At 41.4% G+C, this 26,292-nt stretch overlaps 1 protein-coding gene across 1 annotated transcript; it reads right to left on the bottom strand.

Moving 5' to 3' along the window:
- Nucleotides 1–10,485: 10,485 nt before the first annotated feature.
- On the bottom strand, nt 10,486–12,429 carry LOC111965640 (mid1-interacting protein 1-like). The gene is made up of 2 exons (XM_023989804.2): nt 12,297–12,429; nt 10,486–11,752 (listed from the first exon to the last, which is right to left on the bottom strand). The coding sequence occupies exon 2, from the start codon at nt 11,671–11,673 to the stop codon at nt 11,182–11,184; it is 492 nt and encodes a 163-aa protein (XP_023845572.1). The 5' UTR covers nt 11,674–11,752; nt 12,297–12,429; the 3' UTR covers nt 10,486–11,181.
- Between the last annotated feature and the right edge of the window lie 13,863 nt (nt 12,430–26,292).

The raw sequence follows: 26,292 nt of genomic DNA, 5'->3' as shown, positions 1-26,292 counted from the left end.
CAGTCAGTTGCTCTGAGCTCATTTTAAGATAAAATGATAACGCACAACCTTTTACATTTTAGACCGTATTGTGTAAGTCTAAAGGCAGACAGATAGATAGGCGTGGTGGAGGGCACACAAATGTTAGCTGGAACTTGGTCGTAATCCTCTGACTGGTGATAAATCGACCTCTTGAAGAGGTGTATGTAACCTATCCAATCTTATCGTCAGCCTAATGCCCACGATGGCCAATAACATTAAAAAAATGATAGCCTAAATAGGCCCACTGTAAATTAGAAATGAACTTCTCTGAAATATCATAACTTGCACTGTCAAGGAAATATCCATCTTCCTATGAAATTCGAAGGTACACAGCATGACTCAAACCCCAACATGGTGCTGTGATAAGGATTTGATGATCTCCACAAAAGAGAACTAGTGACCCAGTCTAGTGCCATAAATCAGTAAAGCTGGAGGGGTGCAAAGTGTAGAAGCCTACCTGCGTCAAGTCACGGCCGTCTTGCTGTATCACCACTAGTTTTTTATTTAACTGGGTTTGGTTTTTGCAATTGAAAATACTTGTATTTTTTTAACCTTTATTAAACTAGGCAAGTCAGTTAAGAACAAATTCTTATTTACAACGACGGCCTACTGGGGAACAGTGCCTTGTTCAGAACGACAGATTTTTACCTTGTCAGCTCGGGGATTCAATCCAGCTACCTTTTAGTTACTGGCCCAACGTTCTAACCACTAGGATACCTGCCACCCRCCGCTGCCGATGCTGCTGATGATATAATTCTGCGTAACATAATAAATGTGTCATTATAGGATATTTTAGAACACTCTTTGAAAAACTCTAAATTGTGATGCCCATATACATTTCTATTATAAAAATAGATACTCCACCAGATGACATCGTGTTGACAGAGAAACACGTGGAATTAGTTGCAGTTACAAATGATGGAGTAGTTGTGATCAAGCTGTGCGTTGCACAAATATGCCACCTGTGTCAAAGTTGCCAACACGTGAGACATCTATATAGAACAGGGCTCTCCAACCCTGTTCCTGGAAAGCTACGCTCCTGTAGGTTTTCACTCCAACCTCAGTTGTAACTAACCTGATTCAGCTTATCAACCAGCTGGTTATTAGAATTAGGCATGTTAGATTAGGGTTGGAGTTAAAAACCTACAGGACAGTAGCTCTCCAGGAACAGGGTTTGAGAGCCTGTTATTGAATTATCTATCCTGGGGCTGTCCCAGACAGTCCCTGATTAGAGGGGAACAATTAATAAATGCAGTGGAACTAGATTAGAAGTCCAGAGTTGAGTTTGAAGGGTCTATCTATCCTATACTTTTTTAAATCTCCCATTCTGCTACAGTAATGACAGAGTTAAACTGATTTAGACCTGGGACACCAGGTGGGTGCAGTTAATTAGCAGGTAGAATAGAAAGCCAGCAGGCTCCGGAACTCGTTGGGTAAGAGTTGAATACTMCTGGGATTGAGACAGTGTTTCTATAAATKAAATGTGCGCCTTCACCTGATCTGTCTTGAAGAAAGGAAGTATTGACATGTCATGTTTGCATTGTATGCTTGGAAACTTGCAAGTACCAGGGTGCCAGCGGGGTATATCTAAAGCTGCCTGTTAATATCTCCTTGTCATATGTGTTCCTCTCACTGTCTCCACGGGTGCTTTTCCAGACGATAGGTGCATCTGACAGCCTGGATGTCATCCTGGTTAGGTTTCAAGGGATGTAATACAGGAAATATTGATATACAACTAAGCCATGATAGCATATCTCATGAGATTTCTCATGAAGTCATAAAAGGTGTTGGTCACTGAGCAAAAATTACAAGACATGAGTGAAAAGCTTTTTAAAACCTCGGCGTACATGTACAGTACCAGTCAAAAGTTTGGACACACCTACTCATTCCAGGGTTTTTCTTATTTTTACTATTTTCTACATTGTAAATGTTACTGCTTATTTGAGCTGTTCTTGACATGATATGGACTTGGTCTTTTACCAAATAGGGCCATCTTCTGTATACCACTCCTACCTTGTCACAACACAACTGATTGGCTCAAACGCATTAAGAAGGAAAGAAATTCCACAAATTAACTTTTAGCAAGGCACACCTGTCAACTGAAATGCATTCCAGGTGACTACCTCATGAAGCTGGTTGAGAGAATGCCAAGAGTGTGCAAAGTTGTCATCAAGGCAAAGGGTGGCTACTTTGAAGAATCTAAAATATAAAGTATATTTTGATTTGTTTAACACTGGTTACTGCATGATTCCATATGTGTTATTTCATAGTTGTGATGTCTTCACTATTATTCTACAATGTAGAAAATAGTAAAAATGAAGAAAAAACTATTGAATGAGTAGGTGTGTCCAACCTTTTGACTGGTACTGTATTTCAACACACAGATTCAGCAGCCAGCATGGCTAAAACATGACACYGACATACCAAAAGAACAAGCCCCTCATTGCGGGGCCCCCATTATACATTTTGTGCACTTTGCAACCCCCAAAGTTACTATAGTTCAGCACTTCTGCAACACTTCTTCTGTACAGTCTGGCAGAGCTAGAGTCAATCAATTCCTTCTAGGTAGCAAGTTCCTTACAGATATTAATGTTCCAAGAGTGAACCCTTAGTTGATATATCCCCCTAAAACCTACATGACAGTAGCTCTCCAGGAACATGGTTGGAGAGCCCTGTTATAGTATAGTGTTTAACTCTGTCATTATTGGAGCAGAATGGGAGATCAAAAAGTATAGGATAGATAGACCCTTCAAACTCAACTCTGGACCTCGAAGCCAGTTCCACTGCATTTTTTCATTGTTCCCCTCTAAACAGGGACTTATTTWGACCTGGGACAGCAGGTGGGAGCAATTAATTATCGGGTAGAACAGAAAAACAGCAGGCTCCGGACCTCGTAGGGTCAGAGTTGAATACCCGTGGTCTAGGGGTACGTACATGCAATGATGTGAAGATATATCATTATTTTATATGCTCAACTGCTTTGAAAAATGTGTTTTCTGTACAATCATACTTTATTTATCTACAATATCCATACTGTGTAAGAGATTATCAAAAATCTGGCAATTGGATGCCAAAAATTGCATACATTTGAATGCTTTGACAAGGGTGGAAGGCACAGCTGCTGATAGCCCTGTAAATTGAGCGTCATGACATCATACATGGATCCAGATTTGAGATCCACCCATTCAACGAGCCCCTGGGATCCTGCTGCGTTCATTGGCCATCTGTTGTTTTAGGGCAGTGAATTCTGATTGGTTTTAAACGAGGGCAAGTCTCTACAAGACCTGCTTACTGACTAACATGGAAAAGAGAAGGAAGGGAGAGCGCAGAAGGCACGCAGTGGTTTTTCATTGTTCCTATATGCAGACCTTATTGACAAAAAAGGACAGAATGGGTAGCTTTAATACAGAAGATGATGTGATATATCAGTCAAGCTTTAGGAGGAGGGGAACAACGGACTGTTACATCAGCGAGATGACCTAATTTTTACTCCGAATTAAACTGATATTATGAACTGGGTGGTTCGAGCCCTGTATGCTGATTGGCTGACAGCCGTGGTATATGAGACCTTATACCACGGGTATGACAAAACATGTATTTTTACTGCTCTAATTACATTGGAAACCGGTTTATAATAGCAATAAGTCACCTCGGGGGTTTGTGGCATATTGCCAATATACCATGGCTAAGGGCTGTGTTCAAGCACTCCGCGTTGCGTCSTGCWTATGAACAGTCCTTAGCCGTGGTATATTGGYCATATACCACACCTCCTCAGGCCTTATTGCTTAAATATCACACCCTTGTCAAAATAAGACATTACATTAAAACATATAAACTCACTCTCCAGTTCTTTGCAAAAAATATTCTAATCATGTTAGGAGTCTTTCCCTGCAGCTGCACCCTGTTGACAATTATTTCAGAAATATTTGCATGTTCTTCCACAGAAGAGGTAAACCTGTTCTCCCAAATGTTCCTTAGGCTCCCTTCTTGTGGACCTCCTCTACCCCTTCCCTTTTGCCTGCTTTCTCAAGGTTCATGGAGGTTGTCTGTAGTTCTTTTCACCAAGCCTTGGGTTATGCAACAGTCTTCTTTGAAACCCACAAAGGGAGGTTTCAAAACGACTTACCATATCACTCTGCTGAGGACCACTCCATGATGCCCAGAATCTTAAATATGCCACAACGGACACTTACTGTATCGTTCTCTGGTTTTCAGCCATTATTTTTTACTTCACCAGTCATTGTAATTGAGAATATGAATGTGAAAGTCAAAATCTAGCAAATGAGAACATGTGTAGTCGAACATATTCCTTGACTCACGATTTGTAATGAAACTGCTTATTGCCATCTTATTTTGATGTATTACTTATTATTATTATTATTACTAATTATTCAAATTAGAAATATRCTTCATCTTTTTGCCATTTCATCTAAGGGTTTGTATGAAGGGGTTGTTTCGAACTTCCGTACAAGTATACGCCACATATTGAATCATAAAAAACATCTTAGCTATCGATTACTCCACAGAGTCTTGCAAAGCAATGCGCAAGCAGTTCACAGACAAACATGCTGAGCAATGCAAAGAGGACACTGTTGCTCATCATTGCAGGTATTATAATACTCTGACCTCCAAGGCCRCTGTAGTTGGTTAATCTGCTGCTATCGTTGACTTAACGGACACATACTCTAAGCTCCTGAGGGATAAATATATCAGGAGACTTAGGAGGGAGAGTAACAGCCTGTCACATATATTTCCACATCAGATTTCACACTGTAATTGACCGGCCTTGGCCAGACTGTTGCATTCAGACAATCAATCAGCACGTCCACGGCATGCTTTTTATAGTGTAGACACCACTTGCAGGTCATGGATCACAGATGCACGTTTGAACTTTATATCTTGATTTTGTTCACGTGTCAATGGAGAAAGTTCTTTTAAAATCTCATGTGCGTCTTATAGCAGCATATTCCCTAACAGCTAGACTATCAATGCTGGTTTGAATCCTTAAAATGACTTGATTGTGTTTTAGAGAATATAAGGTATTGTATGTGGAGGAGAGAGCTCAACACCTCCCTTGATTTTGGTTATCTTACAAGGGGGAAAGTGAGTCTGCAGTGATAGTTCAGGTCTTGTCTTGTGGAAGAGCACATGGTGGAATCGCTGACTTGCACCGTGCACACACATAGCCGTTGCCATTGTCTTGTCCTTGTCTTGCAGATTAGATTAATTGAAATTTCCCCGCCAAGGATGGATGCAAGCACTGACCTGTGGAGAACTCAGCTTTTTAATCTGTCTCTGTATCCTCCAAGCTCTGTCACTGAGAACAGGCCTCCTCTACATGGGGGTTGAAAGGCCAGCGAAACTGATGCTTATCACCTGACAATTACCGTAAGCTGATTCCTAGTAGAAAACAAAGACATTTGTGCTATAGATATATGTGGTGGGCAAAGATAACCCTGGGAAAAACGGAGTTTCAACAACAGAATACATTCCATGCGTATCTACTGTAGCCTGGTATATTTACCTCACATACAGTACAGAATTGACATAGGATCAACGTAGGTACACAATACCAGTGAAAACAAGGATATTTTATTGATCTAATTAGATCAAGCTAATAGAGCAGTGGTGTGTACAGGGCTGGGTGGGCCTTCAGTGCGTTGCGAGAGACACTCTGTGTCAGACACTGGCCGGTAGCAGAGCCAGCTGGGCTCGACGCCCACTCGCCTGTTACGTAAGAGCCAACATTCCACGCCTATACGTTCTGCACGAAGCAGGCATACTGATCATGCTAAGTCTGTCCAAGGCAGGAGAGAGGCCAAGCTCCTACTCACCTGAAGGGGATGATGCAGTGCTAACAATGAATACTGACCGCTCAGATAACAGGGAGATCTGGGTGGATTTCCTCCTGTCCTATTGGTATATACACACAAGCCAGAGACCAGATTCCCCTTGTAGACAAACTAAGGAAACCTTTAAAGGAAACCTTTAAAACCCATTATTTGATTTACTTGTCTTGTTAATTTACCACGCACATACACGCACTCGCACGCACACGCACGAGGATTGAGATGGTACAAGAAGGGCCTGGCACAGCCCAGCCTCTATGAAGGCAGAGGGAGGGTGGGGGGGGGGCTGGCTGGGCACTGAAGGAGCTCAGTGGGAAAGCATCTGCCCAAATGAGAACACAGTGTTCCCGACTCCACAACTGCTTCCCAGGCTGCTAGAACAAAAGACTTGCAGCCTATCCGAGTAAATTGAGCCAAGACGGCCTTCTCCACCTTTTTGCTGATAAAGCGTTAGAGTTGCTTTGTTTTCAAATATGGCATGCAAAAGATTGATCACTGAGAAAAGCATAGATGAGATTGCTAAGCAATGCATGATTTGACTCAAAACATGCATTGCTTGGCATCCTTTGACATTATTATGCAGACTTTATTTAGTATTATCAACCACTATGCATAGTTAACTAAATTGATTAATATACTTAGGAACCTGAGACAATTATCAGTCAATTTTTAGCATAAAGGCTTAAAATGCCTAATGTGCCTTTATGAGCATAGTTCAAGGACAGGCACTTTTTTATTGCTCATGCAATTATGCAGATGGATAACTTGTAAAATATACTTCCTGAAAGACGATCCACTTTGGTGAGGGAGGGAAACTCCCTGTAATTTCCTTGGCTTAATTTTCTTCCAATGTCCTCCTCACCATTTAAGAGATGTTCCCATTGCCAGGAATGTTAGTATTAACTTGATAGAGCATGCTGGTTCTCATAAGACTTGTGCAGTACAAGGCAGGGTAATGTAAGGCTACGCCCCATGGGCTGTTGTGTGAGCATATCCAGCCAGGTTATTTTACTAAATAGCAATGCCTAGAAACACTAACAGTAGACAGCCAGGCTGTATACATTACAGTACACAGGAACCCTACAAATGACTTCCAATTAGAATGACCTGTTTACTTGCTGGTTGACCAATGGACTCCAAAGACCTGATGTGTTTTTTTGTTGTTGCTATTACTCCCTGTGAACTTGGATGTTTCATTCAAGCATGCCAGTATGTTTCAAGCAAACATATTCAGTATGCAGGTGTTTACTCTTGGAGCAGCACTGTTGACATAGTAAGGCGGGAATCTACCTGAGCAAGCAGTTGATTAAACCAGAAACAGGCCATGCCAATCAGTTAAAGATAGACACCACCGCTTTGCAACTGAGTAAGGGCTCAACTCAATGAATTGACCTTCAGCAACAATTCAGGTCAGGTCATCCATTTCATTTGGCCATACATTCGTCCACTTTACCTCGTGAAGATTGTTATCTGAGAGGCCTGTCTGTGTGGTTAAATGTCTAGCCCGTGCCAGATGAAAGTGTTGCAGCAGTTGAGCATCCGTTGTCAGCGACTACTAGCAGGGAAAAGGAGGTATGGCTGGGGCAGCTGGCTGAGATGGGCCAGTCAACGGGGCCGCTCCCTGCCAAGTGTCAGTGATCACGCCGTCGCACGCTGACCCACGGCATGGGCAACAGATTCACAATTTATAGAGCCTCAGAAGGGTCTTGCAACACAGACACTCTCATGTGTCCGTCAGTGTCGCGCCGCTATCMAATTCCCCCTTGGTCACATTGCACTACATCCATTCCCCTTCACAGAGAGAGAGAGAGAGAGAGAGGGGGGGGGTGGCTGGCAAAGCACTCATCTCCATAACCTTGACACCAGTGTCAAGGGTTGAGTATCAAGGACATACAGCCAATTGTCTTGCCATTACATATAGATGGCTTTGTTACTTAAAATACCTAGCACCTGGTTAGATTTGGACAGTTACTGCATTCAACTGTCACTGCATTTGTCGGACCATATGTAGACCATATGTAGACAAGAAATATTGCAGTGTTTTCAAACGTGACTCTTGGTTCATAATCATGTCACAATTGCTGACAGACCATGGTGAAATGTATSACAACCACACCATGTGAAACTTACTCAAATCGGAGAGGCAATGAGTGTGATCGTACCCCTTTGTTGTATAGCGTTTCTGAAGACATTTAGTTGGTCCAATTGGTCAGTGCTGAGCCATGTGACTATAGGGGCCTCACGCCATTTAGGAAAGGGATTCAGATATTATGCTATTAAAAAACRTTTTAATTTCTTGAAAGTACATTTTCAATTCATTCATTTAATTTCAGTTCTGATCCTGAATTGACTAAGAAATGAACCCCATTTTGTTTGGATCACTGTATTAATCCAGTCACGCTCCACAGATAAAGGTCAACAATAATCTCCACTTGAGTCCATTGACTATATCAACAAATGGTGCTAAAATGTGTCTCCCCCACAMAGACAATTTATCCTCTCTGATAGCCAACAGTCGTGGGGACGTAACGTGAAGAAACCCAATTTCCATTCACTATCAACAGCCTAACCAGCTGTCCCAAAATGTGTGGTTGACCCAGTTCACTTGAGTGGGCTGAAGGATTGACCAACTTTGCTACAGCAATTTTGTTGTCCAGATATTTCCYGACATACATTGAGAGCATCTACAGAGAAGACTCAGGAACCCAGCTTCATATAAATGTGCTCTCGTATTCATAGCCTAATACATGAGCCTTTCATGCCCCAATGTGCTTTGTGTTGGGTCAGAGTAGCCCTTTTAGCAGTGCTCTCTCACCCGTCCTGTCCCTCTGTCTGCAATCTTTTAATCACTGCTGTGCCTTTGAGAGAGAAAAAAAGCATTGTTACCCTATTGGCTGCTGTTGGTGGAGCTGTTGCTAAGGGAAGGGGTTGAGAGGGTGATGGAGGTGGGAGATTGCCGTTTGAGGAAGCCATATGGATAATTTGTGTTTGATACACATCAAGCATAGATAGATATATTGAGGTGTAAAATTATTGGCATCTTTTCTAAATATGAGCAAAAAAATAGTAAAATAATACAAATAGTGAGCTATATTGTACACTCMAAAAAATACTCAGAGATTAAGTACTAAAAATTCTCTAAAAGATAGGGGTTGATAGTACTGGCACCCGTTTTCAATACTCCAGCACCCTGACCCTTAWAATAATTTACATTTTGAGCATACAATATAGCTCARRKWKWGTATTATGTATTTTTTGCTCATCTTCATCAATAATTTCTGACCTATATATTTTGTGTTGATTTTACAAATGATAGCGGATAATGACTCCATTKTGTTAATTGCGTCYACATCTGCATTGCTTACTCTTTGGGGTTTTAGGCTGGGTTTCTGTAGAAGTACTTTGTGACATCTGATGTAAGAGCTTTATACATACATTTGATTAAAGTAATTCAATGACCCATATTTTAAGAGAACAATGTATTGAAAGTAATGGTCTTGATTCAGCGCTTTGAGAAGTGTTAATGATTAAACAGAGCAATATTCTTTAGGTCAAAACCCAGATTTATGCCATAATTTTATAGCTGTATGTTACTTTTTATTAATCCCATCTCTCATCKGAGTCAAACAAGATTGTGTGATATGCAGGTTGAACAATTGCCAGCTGATTGTTGAGGTAACTTACTTGTTAAAAAGCCATTGATTTGACCGAGGAACAAGGAAAACAGTCATGAACTCTAGGTTAAATCAGTCATATGTTTATGACTCAATGGCATACGAAAGCACTGTAAATCAGTTATAAACCTACATTTCCTTAACCAGGCCCACTGCAGCAGAAATGCCCCCGTCATTTGCATGAGAAGTCATACCTTTGGGGATTGAGCCATGAGCTCAACACAGGAAATAGTTAAGGGTCAAATGACCACAGATAACCCAGCTTGAAGTTTCCCTTCCAATGTAAATATTACTAACAGATTGACAATAACTGCATCAATGTTCACCCAAGGTCATTCCAGGGCAAGTGCCAGGGCTCATGATTCTCCATAAACCTCATACGATGCAAGTTAGTGCCCAGACTTGCTTTAAACTGTCAAGGAGCCTGTATTGTAAGAAAGACAACAGCAATTGTACTATGCGTACAGAAATCAGTGCTCATGTTATAGCATGTCAAAGTCAGCTTCTAGTCTTAACAGGAATCTGCCACAAAAATCAACAAGTAACATTTGGAATGCAGACCAAGCGAGAGCCTATGCTATATAGACAGAACTAAACCAGGGACGAAACGACTAGAATGAAAATGGCATATCCATTGATCCTTAACAAGTCTGGTCAATACCACTCCTTGACATTAGCTGTACACAAATTTGAGCTGAATACAAACAGGAGTTTAATTCTTTATTTAGTTGTACTGCATTTGTGCACAATATAAAAATTGAAATAACCAAGGACAACACAGAAAGGAATAGTGTTACAATACCGTCACTCCAAAATGGGTCGGTTGACATTTTTATACCCATCAGACAATGTGGACAAGATGGGCATCGGAGCAGGACTTGAATGAGTTAAAAAAATTCAAGGCACAGCATGTTTCATCAGGAGTGCTACAGACACATGAATATATCATAACTTTTTTTATTTATTAATAAAAGGCCCTTAAAAACAAGTCCAGATGCTAAAGTGTGCTTTACATTTTAAGGAGGGACAGAACAACCAGCATTCTAAATACTCCTGCAGTCAAACCTTTTTTAGAGACATTTACAAAAGACATGGCATACAGACACCCAGTTCCATTGACATACACGTGAATCCACATTGAATGTTTGGACTTGAAATGAAGACTGACGGTTATCTACCTACCAGAGCCATGAGTCAACGAGACTCCAAATACGATACCAACAACTCTGTAAACAGCCAATAAGCATGAAATGTCAACTCTGATAAACTTACAATGCACAGTTCAACAAATCAGACATGACCTTAAATATTCAGGAACATGTGCAGGTGTCAATCAGATTGGTTTAAAATGTATGATTAGTGGAGCTTTGGGAAGCAAGGGACGAGAGAGGGGGTGGCGTGTCACTACTCAAGTCAGGATTGAAAGTCAAGTAGCTCAGGGCCCGGTATCCCAAACTAATCTTTAGGCTAAGTTCATCATTAGAACCATAGGATCCTATGGTTCTAACCATTAACAAGCCTTAAGATGCTCCTGGGAAACCAGGCCCTGGTCAGTACACCGGTCCTTGGTCAGTTGCACGAAGTCTCCGATAACACCACTTTGTAGTCAAGCAGTCCAAGGTCAGTCAAAAGTGACCCTATCTCATGAAGTTACCACCTCCGATCTCCCTCTTGTAGCGGTTGGTGAGGTGGTCTGCTTGCACTGTGAGTTTTGACAGGACGCCAAACAGTCCCCTGAGGTGGTAGTGGAACTGGCCTTCCAGATCAGAGCCCTCTTCACCAGGGAGCTCCCCAATTATCAACTGCTGCTCCTCTTGCTTGACAGCCATTTCCAGGAAGCTGGCCCCACCGCTCATCTCCCTCTTCAGCAGGCCCCACTCCATGTCGTTCTTGATGGACTTGAGGAGGAGGTAGTGCTCGTACATGTCCTTCTGCTTGTTAGGGTAAGGAGGCTCGTTGTTCTCCACCACCTCAACCTGCTGGCTCTCCTGCACCTCCAGGGGCACATCCCGCAACAGGCTGGGTACCATGATGGTCTCATCCATGTTGTTGGTTGCAGCGATGAAGCGGTGCATCACATTGAGGAGGGAGTTCTTGTTGCTGGCCGGGTCACTGCTAATTTGCATCATTGTGGAGGCTTGGGTTTGCAGGAAACAGGTGGAGTAAGGAAGAGTTTGATGTTAAGGCTGACTGATGATCCAAATGTCACTGGAAATAGAAACATTGAAGCCATGAGACAAAGGTATACAAAAAGAAAGAATATTGCATCCCAGAGCTATAAACAAAGGCCTTTGGTCAACAGAATACAGCCACCCGAACGGCCTACTAAATAATAGGCCATCACATCAGCCCACTAAGAACGCAGCAAAAGGCATGCACCACCATTGTCTGCGTATGACATTTTCAGCTGGTAAAATAAGCGTGGCTACACAACAGTAAATGGAGACATGAACAGAATGAAGAGCCACTTCATAGACAGGGCTTAAAGGCTTAATCTGACTACTGCGTACCAGAGTAGGCTATGGTTTGGGATGCCTAGACACAGAACAGAATGCCCACACTAAAAACGAAGGTAGCCTACGCGATCAGAAACATTTTCCCGCAATGTAGGGAACAAACGGCAAGGCGTTATACATTTAACCGGTAGCGCTTCCTGTAAAATCTTGTATAGTAGCTACTTGACCTTGCCATATTTACAGAAAACTGAGAACGCCCAAATAAACGGTAAGTCTTGAACAAAACAAATACTGACCTGTGCAAACTCTTTCTTAATTATATTCCTTGCTCCACCCGCCCGTACAAGAACAAGTATGTATAGACGTCCTCGGCTTTTGAAGCCTGACGTGGAGCTTTATAGTGGGCACGCCGGCTAGAAAAAAACGACCTCTCCCACTTCACGATATCAATGGCGCAATAGGATAGTATTGAGGAAATTGGGCGTTAACTTTAGGTTACTGACAGTGATAAAAACCAATCAGAGAGCACATTATTTCGTGAGCTTGTCCGCAGCAAAGACCCACAGTAATGTTACCGTATATTTAAGCTTGATACATTGTTTCAAAAATCATAATGAGTGAATCGGTGTTTGTATATGGCAATTATTTTAGTTCTAATCATGAATGGTAATTTCAATGCACTCGTTTGTAAAAATATATTTTATTATTATTAGCCTATTACCCCATTATGTAATAGTCTACAGTATAGTAGGCCTTATGTGCCTATTTATCATGAGTCCTATCCTACTTTTGCTCTCATAGGCTAGGCCTACTAAATAAGATACAAGCACACAATGAAACGGCTGACATGATTAACTAGAATACTTGAAACTATGACAGTTGAAAGTTTTCAGTGTACACTGAACAGGAAGGACAGTCTTGCTTCATAATAATTAATGACATGCTGTCATATGAAAATACAGAAGTGGACTGACTTGAAAAGTTACCTTGGCCACAAATTGTGTGAGACAATTGGATCCATAGGATAATTGGGGTCTATTTTCTAAAGGCTCTGTGTGAGTCACAGCCTTTTAGAAATCACTAGGGGTTTACAATACTGTCATCTGGTGTTCATTTCAACACAAGCCACATCCATGCTGAAACGAGTGGTAAATTCAAGCAGATACATAATATGGTAGAAATAACTCAAAATCATATTGTGCTTTGCATTTTACTATCTTTTCATTGATTTAAACATTATATTTATACATTTCAGCTTTTGTTGTATAGCATATGATTATAATAACAAAACATGCTCATTTATGAACAGGGTTGCTGTGATTGCTGGGATAGTGTGGTTATAGGTATTCATAGCTGTATTTAGTAAGTGATTTAATATATAAAAATGAGTTTGACATTACATGTAATAAAAGTTAGAGTTCAAGTTTTTACTGATATCCACATCGCAGTCAACGACACTGAAATACAGTGCATTTGGAAAGTATTCAGACCCCTTGACTTTTTCCACATTTTGTTACGTTACAGCCTTATTCTAAAATTGATCAAATAAAATAAAAATCTTCATCAATCTACACACAATACCCCATAATGACAAAGCAAAAAAGTTTTTTAGACCTTTTTGCAAATGTATTACAAAAAAAAATAAAAAATACCTTATTCACATAAGTATTCAGACCCTTTGCTATCAGACTCGAAATTGAGCTCAGGTGCATCCTGTTTCCATTGATCATCCTTGATTGGAGTCCACCTGTGGTAAATTCCATTGATTGGACATGATTTGGATAGGCCCACACCTGTCTATATAAGGTCCCACAGTTGACAGTGCATGTCAGAGAAGAAACCAAGCCATGAGGTTGAATGAATTGTCTGTAGAGCCCCGAGGCAGGATTGTGTCGAGGTACAGATCTGGGGAAGGGTACTATAACATTTCTGCAGCATTGAAGATCCCAAGAACACAGTGGCCTCCATCATTCTTAAATGGAAGAAGTTTGGAACCACCAAGACTCTTCCTAGAGCTGGCCGCCCAGCCAAACTGAGCAATCGGGGGAAAGGGGCCTTAGTCAGGGAGGTCACCAAGAACCCGATGGTCACTCTGACAGAGGTCAAGAGTTCCTCTGTGGAGATGGGAGAACCTTCCAGAAGGACAACCATCTCCTCAGCACTCCACCAATCAGAACTTTATGGTAGAGGGGCCAGACGGAAGCCACTACATGACAGCCCGCTAGGAGTTTGCAGAAAGGCACCTAAAGGACTCTCAGACCATGAGAAACAAGATTATCTGGTCTGATGAAGCAAAGATTGAACACTGGCCTGAATGCTAAGCGTCATGTCTGGAGGAAACCTGGCACCATCCCTACGTTGAAGCATGGTGGTGGCAGCATCATGTTGTGTGGATGTTTTTCAGCAGCAGGGACTGGGAGACTAGTCAGGATTGAAGGAAAGATGAACGGAGCAAAGTACAGAGAGATCCTTGATGAAAACCTGCTCCAGAGCGCTCAGGACCTCAGACTGGGGCGAAGCTTCACCTTCCAACAGGACAACGACCCTAAGCACACACCCAAGACAACGCAGGAGTGGCTTCGGGACAAGTCTCTGAATGTCCTTGAGTGGCCCAGATCTAACATTTCTGGAGAGACCTGAAAATTGCTGTGCAGCGACGCTCCCCATCCAACCTGACAGAGCTTGAGAGGATCGTCAGAGAAGAATGGGAGACACTCCTGAAATACAGGTGTGCCAAGCTTGTAGCGTCATACCCAAGAAGACTTAAGGGTGTAATCGCTGCCAAACGTGCCTCAACAAAGTACTGAGTAAAGGGTCTGAATACTTTTGTAAACGTGATATTAAAGATTTTTTTATACATTTGCTAACATTTCTAAAAAACAGTTTTTGCTTTGTCATTATGGGGTATTGTGTGTAGATTGATGAAGAAAAAAATACAATCCAAATTATTTTCCACCATAATTTGCAAATAAATTCATTAAAAATCCTACAATGTGATTTTCTGGATTTTGTTTCCTCATTTTGTCTGTCATAGTTGAAGTGTACCTATGATGAAAATTACAGGCCTCTCATCTTTTTAAGTGGGAGAACTTGCATAATTGGTGGCTTACTAAATACTTTTTTGCCCCACTGTATGTTAAATCATTGATTCAATTTGGTCTTTCCAATGCAGATTATTTTATCAGGGTTTTATCTGCAGAGAAAATTCTTGGCTGGGCCGTCTAAGTGTTTTTTCGTGCTGACTATGTCCAAACAGTAATTTTTCAGTGTAAACTTAAATGACTTAAACCAGATATAATGTACATAGAAAAGATAATGGACCATATTTTTTTTCAATAAGATCATTTTTGAGAACTAACAGTTTAGGGAGATTCTAAAATTAAAATAATTAAGCATTCAGGAGTATTTTTCTCATGGCATGGGGCCCCCATTGATTTTGTTATAGTGTTTGAGTCACTCAGATAGCATAAGCCATGGCAAAATGTATAGAATTGCAGGAAATTACCTTTAAAACAGCTACATTTTGTCACCAGCCAACAGGAGGGCCCCTGAAATGTTTGGTCCATGGTCACGCCCATGGACACGAAAAAACGCACAATGACACACTTTAACAGACATGCAGATTTTTCTCATCTATCATAAGGGGGACATGAAGGGGGGGCGAGTTTCTCATAAATGTTACCAACAGGATCTTGCATTTTAAAGGGTTTTGTGTCACGCCCTGGCCTTAGTTATCTTTGTTTTCTGTAATATTTTGGTTAGGTCAGGGTGTGACAGGGGGGATGTTTGTGTGTATTTGTTTTGTCTTGGGTGGTTGTAGTGTCTAGGGGGTTTTGTTAGAGTGTATGGGGTTGTGTTGAGTGTAGGTGTCTAGGTATGTCTATGGTTGCCTGAATGGTTCTCAATCAGAGACAGCTGTCATTCATTGTGATTCATTGGGAGCCATATTTAAGGCAGCCATAGGCATTGGGCTGTTGTGGGTAATTGTCTATGTGTAGTGTTTAGTGTCAGCACTATTTGTTTGAATAGCTTCACGGTCGTCTGTTTGTTGTTTTTGTTCGTCTTCTAAATAAAAATATGTCTTTCTCTCACGCTGCGCCTTGGTCCTCTATTCAAAGTTACGACGATCGTGACATTTAGGGCCATGTCACTTCTATGGATCTATTCTTATAGACCAGTTAAGGTTGCTTTTGGTGTGGAGATATTATCCACTGTACAATTATGGATTAAATTTAAATCATTAACATATATTTCCAGCGATTGTCTATGTCTCTGGCAGCACTGTCAATAACTTCAAGGAAGATCAATGAACCTAACAGTGTTCCCTGGGCCACACCCCCTGTGAGTTCTTGCCAGTCAGAGGCAATCTTGATAGCCCACATTACTGGTGCGCTGGTCAGCTATTTGTTCACCCGCACCCGCCCCCAATTGCTAATAACCCATCTGCAACTGCCTGACAATATGTGATAAACTGAAAATCTGATGCCTGCGCTCCACCCTAACCCGCTAATATAGAAAATGTGCTGTAGGCTAGTAAGAGATGGTCAAACAATTTTTTGACCGGGGAGCAGGATTTTCTTTTGCCTGAGTTAGATACACAATACAGTATGTGGAGAAAAAGCCCATGGCTTTATTTGATGGTCTTACGGGATGTGACAATTTTACAACATTGTCATTCAAATGGACCAGGTAAGAAATTTTGTCTGTTATGCTGCATGTATTAATATTTATTTATACTTGTAATTCTTGGAGAGACATGTAAAGTTAGCATATGTTTATTAATATTTATTTCATTCATTTCATTTAAATGGGAAAACTGGGATTGGTACATACACATATCTCAATGCATTTCTTTAAAATCAAGATTGCTACATTTTTCCCCCCAGTGTGAAGACCCCCACAATCAACAATCAACCCGCTACTGCAAATAAACAATTTTGGCAATCCCAAAACAATTACAAACAAATGGCCAAGCCTTACTACATTGGGAGGTCCTTTAACAGCCAGTTTCTGGTACCTAATTTGTTCTCCCAAGGTGGCGTGCCTCTGTAAGAATTTCAAAAGGAGAGATACAAAATCCTTGTTAAACTCATCAGAATACTTGGTAGTGGACATTCCATCAGTCCTGGTAGAGAAAATGTACTTTTAGTTTGTTTTCACTACGCTAAATCTTAATCAATCTTCAAAATCTTAATCAAACATTTTAATTCCGCCTTTTTCTGAATTAGTTTGTATATGCTGTTTTCCTATATTGGGAGGCCTTAATTATGTACCTCGCTTCCCTTTTTTAATCGAGCTTGCTGCACCTGGCACTGCAGGATGCCTCGATAACACCTACTAAAGTTGAAACCATCCCAGAGTTCTTTCCACTAGTCTCATCTTATCGTCAAGGCCTATTACATTTGACGTACGGCTTGTGGTCTATACTTCCTGTCCCTGGGAGAATCAATAGTCAAAATATGAAATCTGTTATTTACACATCCGGGGGTGCCAGTTTATCAGCTCTTTTAGTTCGGAGTCCTCATTCTACAAAAAACATCTACTTGATTCAGTCTTTGACAGTGGTTTCATGTAATGGAAGTAGATTATATTTAGCACAAAATTATAATTTTATTTAATAATAATTAGAACATCATGTCAGCCAGGTTGACGATCTTATGTATTTATTGCTATTCTTAGCTGTGCGGTCTATTTTCTCTTACAGCCTGTTTGAGTTAAGCGAGTAGGCGAGTAGGCTACCACTCACTTTCACTGGTGGAGGCTTATCTACGAGTCCACAGGAAGCTTATCTTTAACCTAGATGTGCTGGAGGGGGAACGGAATGGAAATGACCTTCGAATCTCATGTGATTTGTATGTTAGGAGAATGAGACAAATTTATAGTGCTTTGCAAATTTCCCCCAAATATCAGGTCCAGAAGCAGCCCATCTGTCTGTTTAGCTGTTTATCTCTAACACACTAGTTTCAGATGACCACTCTATTGCATTATCTGAGTGCTTGCTAGAAGCTACTAATAACACATTCATACTATGAACCATACTGTCAACATTCCCTACAAACTCAACTTCAACTGATAGGCCATGAGTTCCATGAATCTTGTCTACGTAAAAACCTCTACCTCGGGTTAAACCCTTTTTCGTTGGATATCATTTTTCAATATTTCCTTCAGGATGAACAAATATACCGTACGTTACTTTTAAGCACTCAGCATTGGCCGTCATCTCCATTTCAATTTAGGCCTATTCTAAAAACCTTGCCTGATCGTGGCGGTCAACCCAGGTCATCAAACTCTCTGGAGGAATCACTTTAACATTAGGGCTACTGTCTATCACTATAGACAGCGTCAGTGACACATATCTTTCGCGAGCCCCAGTGCTGCTCTTAAACCATATGAGTCACACACTCACTCAATGAATCATACTGTCACACGTACAATTACACATAGCCGGCTCATGCATACCCTTTCGCTATCCTGCTTATACAGTTGAAGTCTGAAGTTTACATACACTTAGGTTGGAGTCATTAAAACTCGTTTTTCAACCACTCCCCAAATTTCTTGTTTACAAACTATAGTTTTGGCAAGTCGGTTAGGACATCTACTTTGTGCATGACACAAGTAATTTTTCCAACAATTGTTTACAAACAGACTAGTTCACTTATAATTCACTGTATCACAATTCCAGTGGGTCAGAAGTTTACATACACTAAGTTGACTGTGACTTTAAACAGCTTGGAAAATTCCAGAAAATGATGTCATGGCTTTAGAAGCTTCTGATAGGCTAATTGACATAATTTGAGTCAATTGGAGGTGTACCTGTGGATGTATTTCAAGGCCTACCTTCAAACTCAGTGGCTCTTTGCTAGACATCATGGGAAAATCAAAAGAAAAATCAGCCAAGACATCAAAAAAACTAACAATTGTAGACCTTCTTAAGTCTGGTTCATCCTTGGGAGCAATTTCCAAACGCCTGAAGGTACCACGTTCATCTGTACAAACAATACTACACAAGTATAAACACCATGGGACCACGCAGCCGTCATACCGCTCAGGAAGGAGAAGTGTTCTGTCTCCTAGAGATGAACATACTTTAGTGCGAAAAGTGCAAATCAATCCCAGAACAACAGCAAAGGACCTTGTGAAGATGCTGGAGGAAACAGGTACAAAAGTATCTATATCCACAGTAAAATGAGTCCTATATCCACTTAACCTGAAAGGCCGTTCAGCAAGGAAGAAGCCACGTCTACAAAACCTCCAAAAAAAAGCCAGACTACGATTTGCAACTGCACATGGGGACAAAGATTGTACTTTTTGGAGAAATGTCCTCTGGTCTGATGAAACAAAAATAAAACTGTTTGGCCATAATGACCATCGATATGTTTGGAGGAAAAAGGGGGGCTTGCAAGCCGAAGACACCATCCCAACGGTGAAGGACGGGGGTGGCAGCATCATGTTGTGGGGGTGCTTTGCTGCAGGAGGGACTGGTGCACTTCACAAAATAGATGGCATCATGAGGAAAGAAAATGATGTGGATATATTGAAGCAACATCTCAAGCCATCAGTCAGGAAGTTAAAGCTTGGTCGCAAATCGGTCTTCCAAATGAACAATGACACCAAGCATACTTCCAAAGTTGTAGCAAAATGGCTTAAGGACAACAAAGTCAAGGTATTGGAGTGACCATCACAAAGCCCTGACCTTAATCCCAGAGAAAATGTGTGGGTGTATGTGTATGTAAACTTCTGACCCACTGGGAATGTGATGAAAGAAATAAAAGCTGAAATAAATCATTCTCTCTACTATTATTCTGACATTTCACATTCTTAAAATAAAGTGGCGATCCTAACTGACCTAAGACAGGGAATTTTTACTAGGATTAAATGTCAGGAATTGTGAAAAATTGAGTTTAAATATATTTGGCTAAGGTGTATGTAAACTTCCAATTTCAACTGTACGAAATAAACAAAAAGTGTATCATATAGAGTTCCATCAAAACGTACAAAAATTAACCGAACAATCTGTCAGAAAGGGCTTCACCAGAGTCTGTCACCCCCACTCTGCTCAAGAAATGAACAGAGAATTTTACCATGTGGAACTTCACCGAAGGTCCTTTGCTCCTGCTCAGTTCATAAAATGAAGAGAACAGTTAAATTGGAGTTTCACTTAATGTCATTCACCCCTGCTAATGTTTCAACTTAATCCTTCATGTCAACAACCATGATGGAGCTTCCTCCCGTAAAGGCTTCAATTGAATCCTTCACCTCAACAACCGTGATTGTATTGCAATGCACTACACTCAAAGTGTGCCAAAAAGGCTCTCTTGTGCGCAACCCAAAAATACAGAGTTCTCTCTTATCAATGTTTTTGTCACATTTACACATCAGACAGTATCAATCAAATTACATTTTAACCTATGTTATTCACTTCATTTGTAGTAGTCACACACAGACGGAGAGACAAGAGACAGAACTCTTAACGTTACATGTGAGGTGGTGCTTTACATGAAATTCATATCATCTTTACAAAATAATATGAAAAGCCACTCMCAACTTGTCACCCGTCCTGGTGATGTATCTACCCTGCAAAATACACAGGCAAAAAAATCGAAATTGGAGAAGAAAAAAAGATGATAACAGGGACAACCAGCATGGAAGTCATGAGATAAATATCTAATTTGTTCTATTCCCACCTGTTGCACAGCCCGACCTGCTGCTACAACAACCATTTGTCCATGGTGTTGATCCATCCACAAGTAAGAGACAGGGGTTGGTAAAAAAATTATAAAATAAAATGACAAAATACCATAAAGATCAATGTGTCAAAATAAACTACAAAATACTTGTATTTTGAAATGTATTTAATTAAAATACATACATTTCGTATTTTAAAATACAGAAATAAATTTGCAAGTAGCTGGCYCGAATAGCAACAACATTCTCAGTAACGGTTACAGAGATGTTTTACTTGCTATGACTGTGATATGTTGTGGTTTATCTACCTTAGTTGAATGCACTGACTGTAAGTCAGTGTAGATAAGAGTGTCTCCTAAATGACCAAAATGTAAATGTAATAAGAAGATAAACATACCACACTGGGTATAACTATTGTTCTTGTTTCGGGGTCGGGGAGCAGAGTAATACTCAGCATGCTTTGCAATAGTTCATTTAGCAGACCGGCTTATCACACCATGGTGCCATCAGACTTCTGCTACCAATGCAGGGTGAAAGGGGGCCACAAAATTGTGAACCAATATTTAAAAAATGGTATAGAAAAGTATTTTGAAAATGTAAATTACAGCTCTCAAAAGTATCTTGTTACAAAATACATAGGAGTGTAGTTCAGTCCTGTAACGTCTGTGTCCAAATCACACTCCCAAACACTTTGATCCCCGGAACGCAGCCCACTTTCCAGTTCACTTTCCAGATCCCAATCACCGGAATTCTAATCACCTGTTCACACACCTGCATGTCATCATACCACACTATTTAGTTCAGTTACTTGAATCCCATCACTGTGAGGTATTGTTTGTTTCGAGACACTTCTTTCGGAGCGCTGGTTGTTCCTGTTCCCGGGTATGATAGTTTTTTGCCATTTTTGGACCTACCGTGTATGACCTTCTGCCTACCCCTGGACCCAGCTATCTGCCTCCTCCTMTGGTCCCTTTCAATAAACACCTGCTGCGCTCTGCGCTTGAAACCAGCTCTCTGTCTCCTATCGTGTTCAGTACAGAATACCTCACCAAAAATGACAGACGGATTCAGCGGAGCTGCAGCTACATCTAGCCCGACAAGAGGAATGGATCGATGAACTCTGCGACCTCCTTCGCCAGTCCATTCCTGCTTCACCGATATCAGGTGCCACAGCCTCCTCTCATTCATCCTCCCCTCTATCCATGCCTAGTAAATACGACGGCTCCCCAGGGAAATGTCAAGGATTTCTCATGCAGTGTAACCTGTACGTAGACCATCACCCCGCTGACTTCACCTCTGACAAAGACAGGGTGGACTTTGTCATCTCCCTACTCACAGGCAAAGCTCTGGATTAGGTCACAGCCCTGTGGACCTCTCAAAGTTCTGATCTGTCCTCTGAATCACGTTTCCACTCCTTCCTTCAAGGAGGTGTTCGACCATTCAGTTTCAGGCCGTCACACCGGGGACCTGTTATGTGAGCTACGACAGGGCCATCGGTCCACCACTGAGTATGCCCTTCAGTTCTGCACCAAGGCTGCCCGGCAGTGGATGGAGTGAACCAGCTCTCCTTAGTCTACCGGAGGGGTAGAGGAGATTGGCTGCAGAGGAGATTTAACGGACCTTAACCAATACATCCGGATGTCCATATCCATTGGTGGACCGCAGACCTATACAGTCGCCCATTGCCTGCGAGTCTTCCACGCCCTTCTCTCGTCCACCATGGTCCAATAGCCCCAAACCCATGCAACTCGGCCGCGCCCCTCTCATGCCTGCCGAGAGACAAGAGGTTATGTGAAAACCTGTGCCTCTATTGTGGAGAGTAACTACCGACTCACTAGCTGTACGATTCTGCCCACACGAAGGGGTGAACACAACCCCTCCACTTCCGCTCGGGTAAGCACCACTACATTTTTCAATATTACCAAAAGGCAGTTTGGTATCCCAGCTCTTCTTTCTGCTAATGGGGTCAGGAAATGGGGGGGCAGGAAATGTCATTGACGAACAATTGGTACAACAGTTAAGAGTCAAACTAATCCCTGTTAATCCTCCCTTTAGGATTATTGCGCTGGACGGACAACCTCTCGGGAACTGGTCTTGTGACTCGCATGACCGAACGTATCACCCTTCAGATTGGCCTCTTCACTCTGAAGTCATTCAGTGAATGGTGTTGTCTTCACCTAAAGAACCCCTCATCATATGTCACCCCTGGCTAAGCCTTCACGACCCCGCCATCACCTGGCGACAAGGGGAACTGCTGTCATGGTCTCCCACCTGTTTTAAGAACCGCTTCAGTCTACCCTGTCGAGCCACCTCTATAGAAGGATCGGAGTCTGCCATTCCAACCCACATACCACCTGTATATGCCCAGTTTCTGAGTGTCTTCAGCAAGAAAAAGGCGTCCATTCTGCCCCCTCATCGCCCGGAGGACTGCGCGATCGACCTCCTTCCTGGGGCATCGCCCCCTAAGGGTCGGATCTACCCCTTGTCCATCCCAAAGAATGAGGCTATGAACACCTATATAGAAGAGGCCCTCGACATGGGATTCATCCGTCCATCCACATCTCCAGCTGCATCCACTTTCTTTTTTTGTGAAGAAAAAGGATGGTAGTCTCTGTCCCTGCATAGATTACCGATCCCTCAATGACTTTACCATCAAGAATCGCTTCCCTTTTCCTCTGATTCCGGCCGCACTAGAACAAGTTGGACAGGCTACCATCTACTCCAAACTGGATCTACATAGTGCTTACAACCTGGTCCRTATCCGAAGTGGGGATGAGTGGAAGCCGGGGTTCATCACCGCTAAGGGTTACTAGGAATACCTGATTATGCCCTACGGTCTCACCAATGCTCACGCAGTCTTCCAGTCCTTCATGAATGACGTTTTGCTGGACATGATCAACCAGTTCATCATCGTGTACATTGACGATATCTTGATCTACTCTCACTCCCTTGCAGAACACGTACAGCATGTGCAACAGGTCCTCCAACAACTACAGGACCACCATCTTTATGGAAATGTTGAGAAGAGGCCTTTCACGTTACTACGGTAACCTTCCTAGGGTTCGTGCTGACACCAGGAGGGGTCAACATGGACGAAGGCAAAGTCACGGCCATGCTTAACTGGCCCAAACCTACCACCGTAAAGGAACTACAATGGTTCTCCAACTACTACCGCCGGTTCATCCGAAAATACAAATGACTAAATACTCAGTTGTTAAAATTATATGTAACAGACAAAAATACTGCCCATCTCTGGTAACAAATGCCGTAGTCATCCCATTGACAGTACATTTCAAGTACTCTATTGTGATTATGGCAGATKTTCATCTTCATTTGAACGGCGTCGACTAGGGTAGGCCTATCCTTTAGCAAGGTGGAAACTTTATGGTGAGGCTTGTGAAGTTTCACAAAACGAGGTCACAATAGTTTGGCAGGACTTGACAGCTTTATGTTTCTTACTGACGCAGAAATCATACACCTTGTTGCCAGGTCTAGCATAACAGTCGACTTCAAGTCGAGACCTGGACTGTCATTAGTTTCTCCATAACCTTCACCATCATAAACATTTTCTTCAGCACCGGCCTTGTCTCTGCACTGAGGGCAGCTGCAGATGAGACTGGTGTAGATTATTTTGATCGGCTTACATATGGCCAAAGGATCAAGGTCGATGTTTTATTCTGATAAAGAAACCAACAGCATTCATGAATTAAATGTTGAGCTGCCCTCACGCACCAACTCCTCACTTCCACATGGATACAATAGACAGTGTGAAAATAAGAATAACATTTGTCTCGTTTGATAATGATGCAATGTAGAATATAGCCTATGGGACTGGGCTAGTCAACTTTCATAAATGACAGCCAAGCGTTACGTACAGTTAGTGCCTGAYGTGCACTTGCAAACAAATATCGTCAAAATAACAAACAAAAACACATGACATACCGGATAAACAAACATAGATAAATTAAATGCGCTGTCCTTATGCACCAACTCCTCTGTAAAGTATAAATTAACAACYGGAGACATGAATAGCCCAATGACGACATGTAGGTAGAATGTACAGTAGCTAGCTAGCATGCACAGCATTCACAAATCAACAGATAAAGTTCATAAATGCATGAAATCCATAAATATCACAATGTACTGGTAGAAGACCATAATAGTACAATGTTAGTAGCAATATAAACTCTGTTTTAACATACAAGATTATGATTTTCATGGGACAATTTTTCAATTACCTAGGAGGAATGCAGAAAGAGAAGGAAATGTGTGACATTAAAAAGGGCACATACAACAACAAAAGGAATGTACAGTAATATCAGGCATGGGAACTATTCAGATTTTATGTAAATATACAACATGAAATTCAACACCTCTTACATAGACACCATTTTGATTTCACATTCCAACAGTGTGTAACATAGCTCATGCAGTAACTGTGAGAGCTACCAGATCCCTCAGATTGGACAGCTGGTCTGGTCCTGTACCACCGATATACTTGCCAATGCCTCCGCCATTTTCCCACCACACATGCCACAGACTGAAGGCCGGTTCTTAAAGCGTAATTCCGCCAATTTTCAACCTCATATTCATTATCTCCAAGACCAAACCAGTGTCTACATGTGTGAAAACAGCGTGTTTTTAAGATCGCTAATGTTCTAAAAAATGATTCTCTGTGACATCACAGGGTGAATAGAAAGTTTTCCAAATCTGCAAAAAGTTTCTAGCCAGAGGGAGGCTAGAAAACGTATAAATGCGCCGTTTTCACTATGTTATTGTGGTATTGTGCTAGAGATAATGAAAAATCAGGTTATAGTGGTGGAATTGACCTGTTAAGTTTTCAGTGATGTGATTTCCTCGTGGCCAAATAAACTCGCCAGCTGCTGCACACCACACCGGAAAACTTTTAGCAACGCAAATATTGTCTATTGGACAGTCGGTTTACTTCGTGTTGTTTCCTAGTGAATAGTATTCATTCCACAGACTATGTTGCAAAACGGAAGCAAACAAAACCGGGAGGGACCTACCTGAATTTGTCCAATAGAAACTCTAGTGTTGCTCGGTTTGGTTCTTCCATAATGAATACACCCCAGGTGCATGCAATTTTCACAATATTTCAGTCAATAAAAAAAAAGGCAGGTCTATAAAACACTAATTTGAGTGCGACCCAGTTGTTTTAAAGATGGAAAAAAATAGACGCCTAACTTCCAAGTATTTTACATGCTTTTTACACAAAATGAACAATTAACACTGACAATTATTTTCAATTGAGGATATATATATWTWTTTTTTGTGAACACAAAACCTGAACATATCAAACTTAAACACAGTAAATCACATAAAATGCCTTCACGTTCACACAAAATCATGGTGTATAATTTTCTATTCTCTATTAATACCTGTCAACAGCACCAAGGCAACTTCGAATACTTTTCTCCCAGTCTCCACAGAAGAGATGGCTGGATTGCTGGAGGTTTTCCACAGTGTAAATTACTGTAGTGTTCCAGATGGTCTATTTAGTCACCAGCTTATAATATTGTAATGCCGATCATGAAAATAACAAGCTACAGTAAGACCATTTTAACACAAGATGCCATAAAACAACAA

The sequence above is a fragment of the Salvelinus sp. IW2-2015 genome, linkage group LG6.2, assembly GCF_002910315.2.
Source record: "Salvelinus sp. IW2-2015 linkage group LG6.2, ASM291031v2, whole genome shotgun sequence".
NCBI lineage: Eukaryota > Metazoa > Chordata > Actinopteri > Salmoniformes > Salmonidae > Salvelinus > Salvelinus sp. IW2-2015.
The sequence above is the reverse complement of the archived record's forward strand: the minus strand, read 5'-3'. Positions and strand labels throughout refer to the sequence as shown.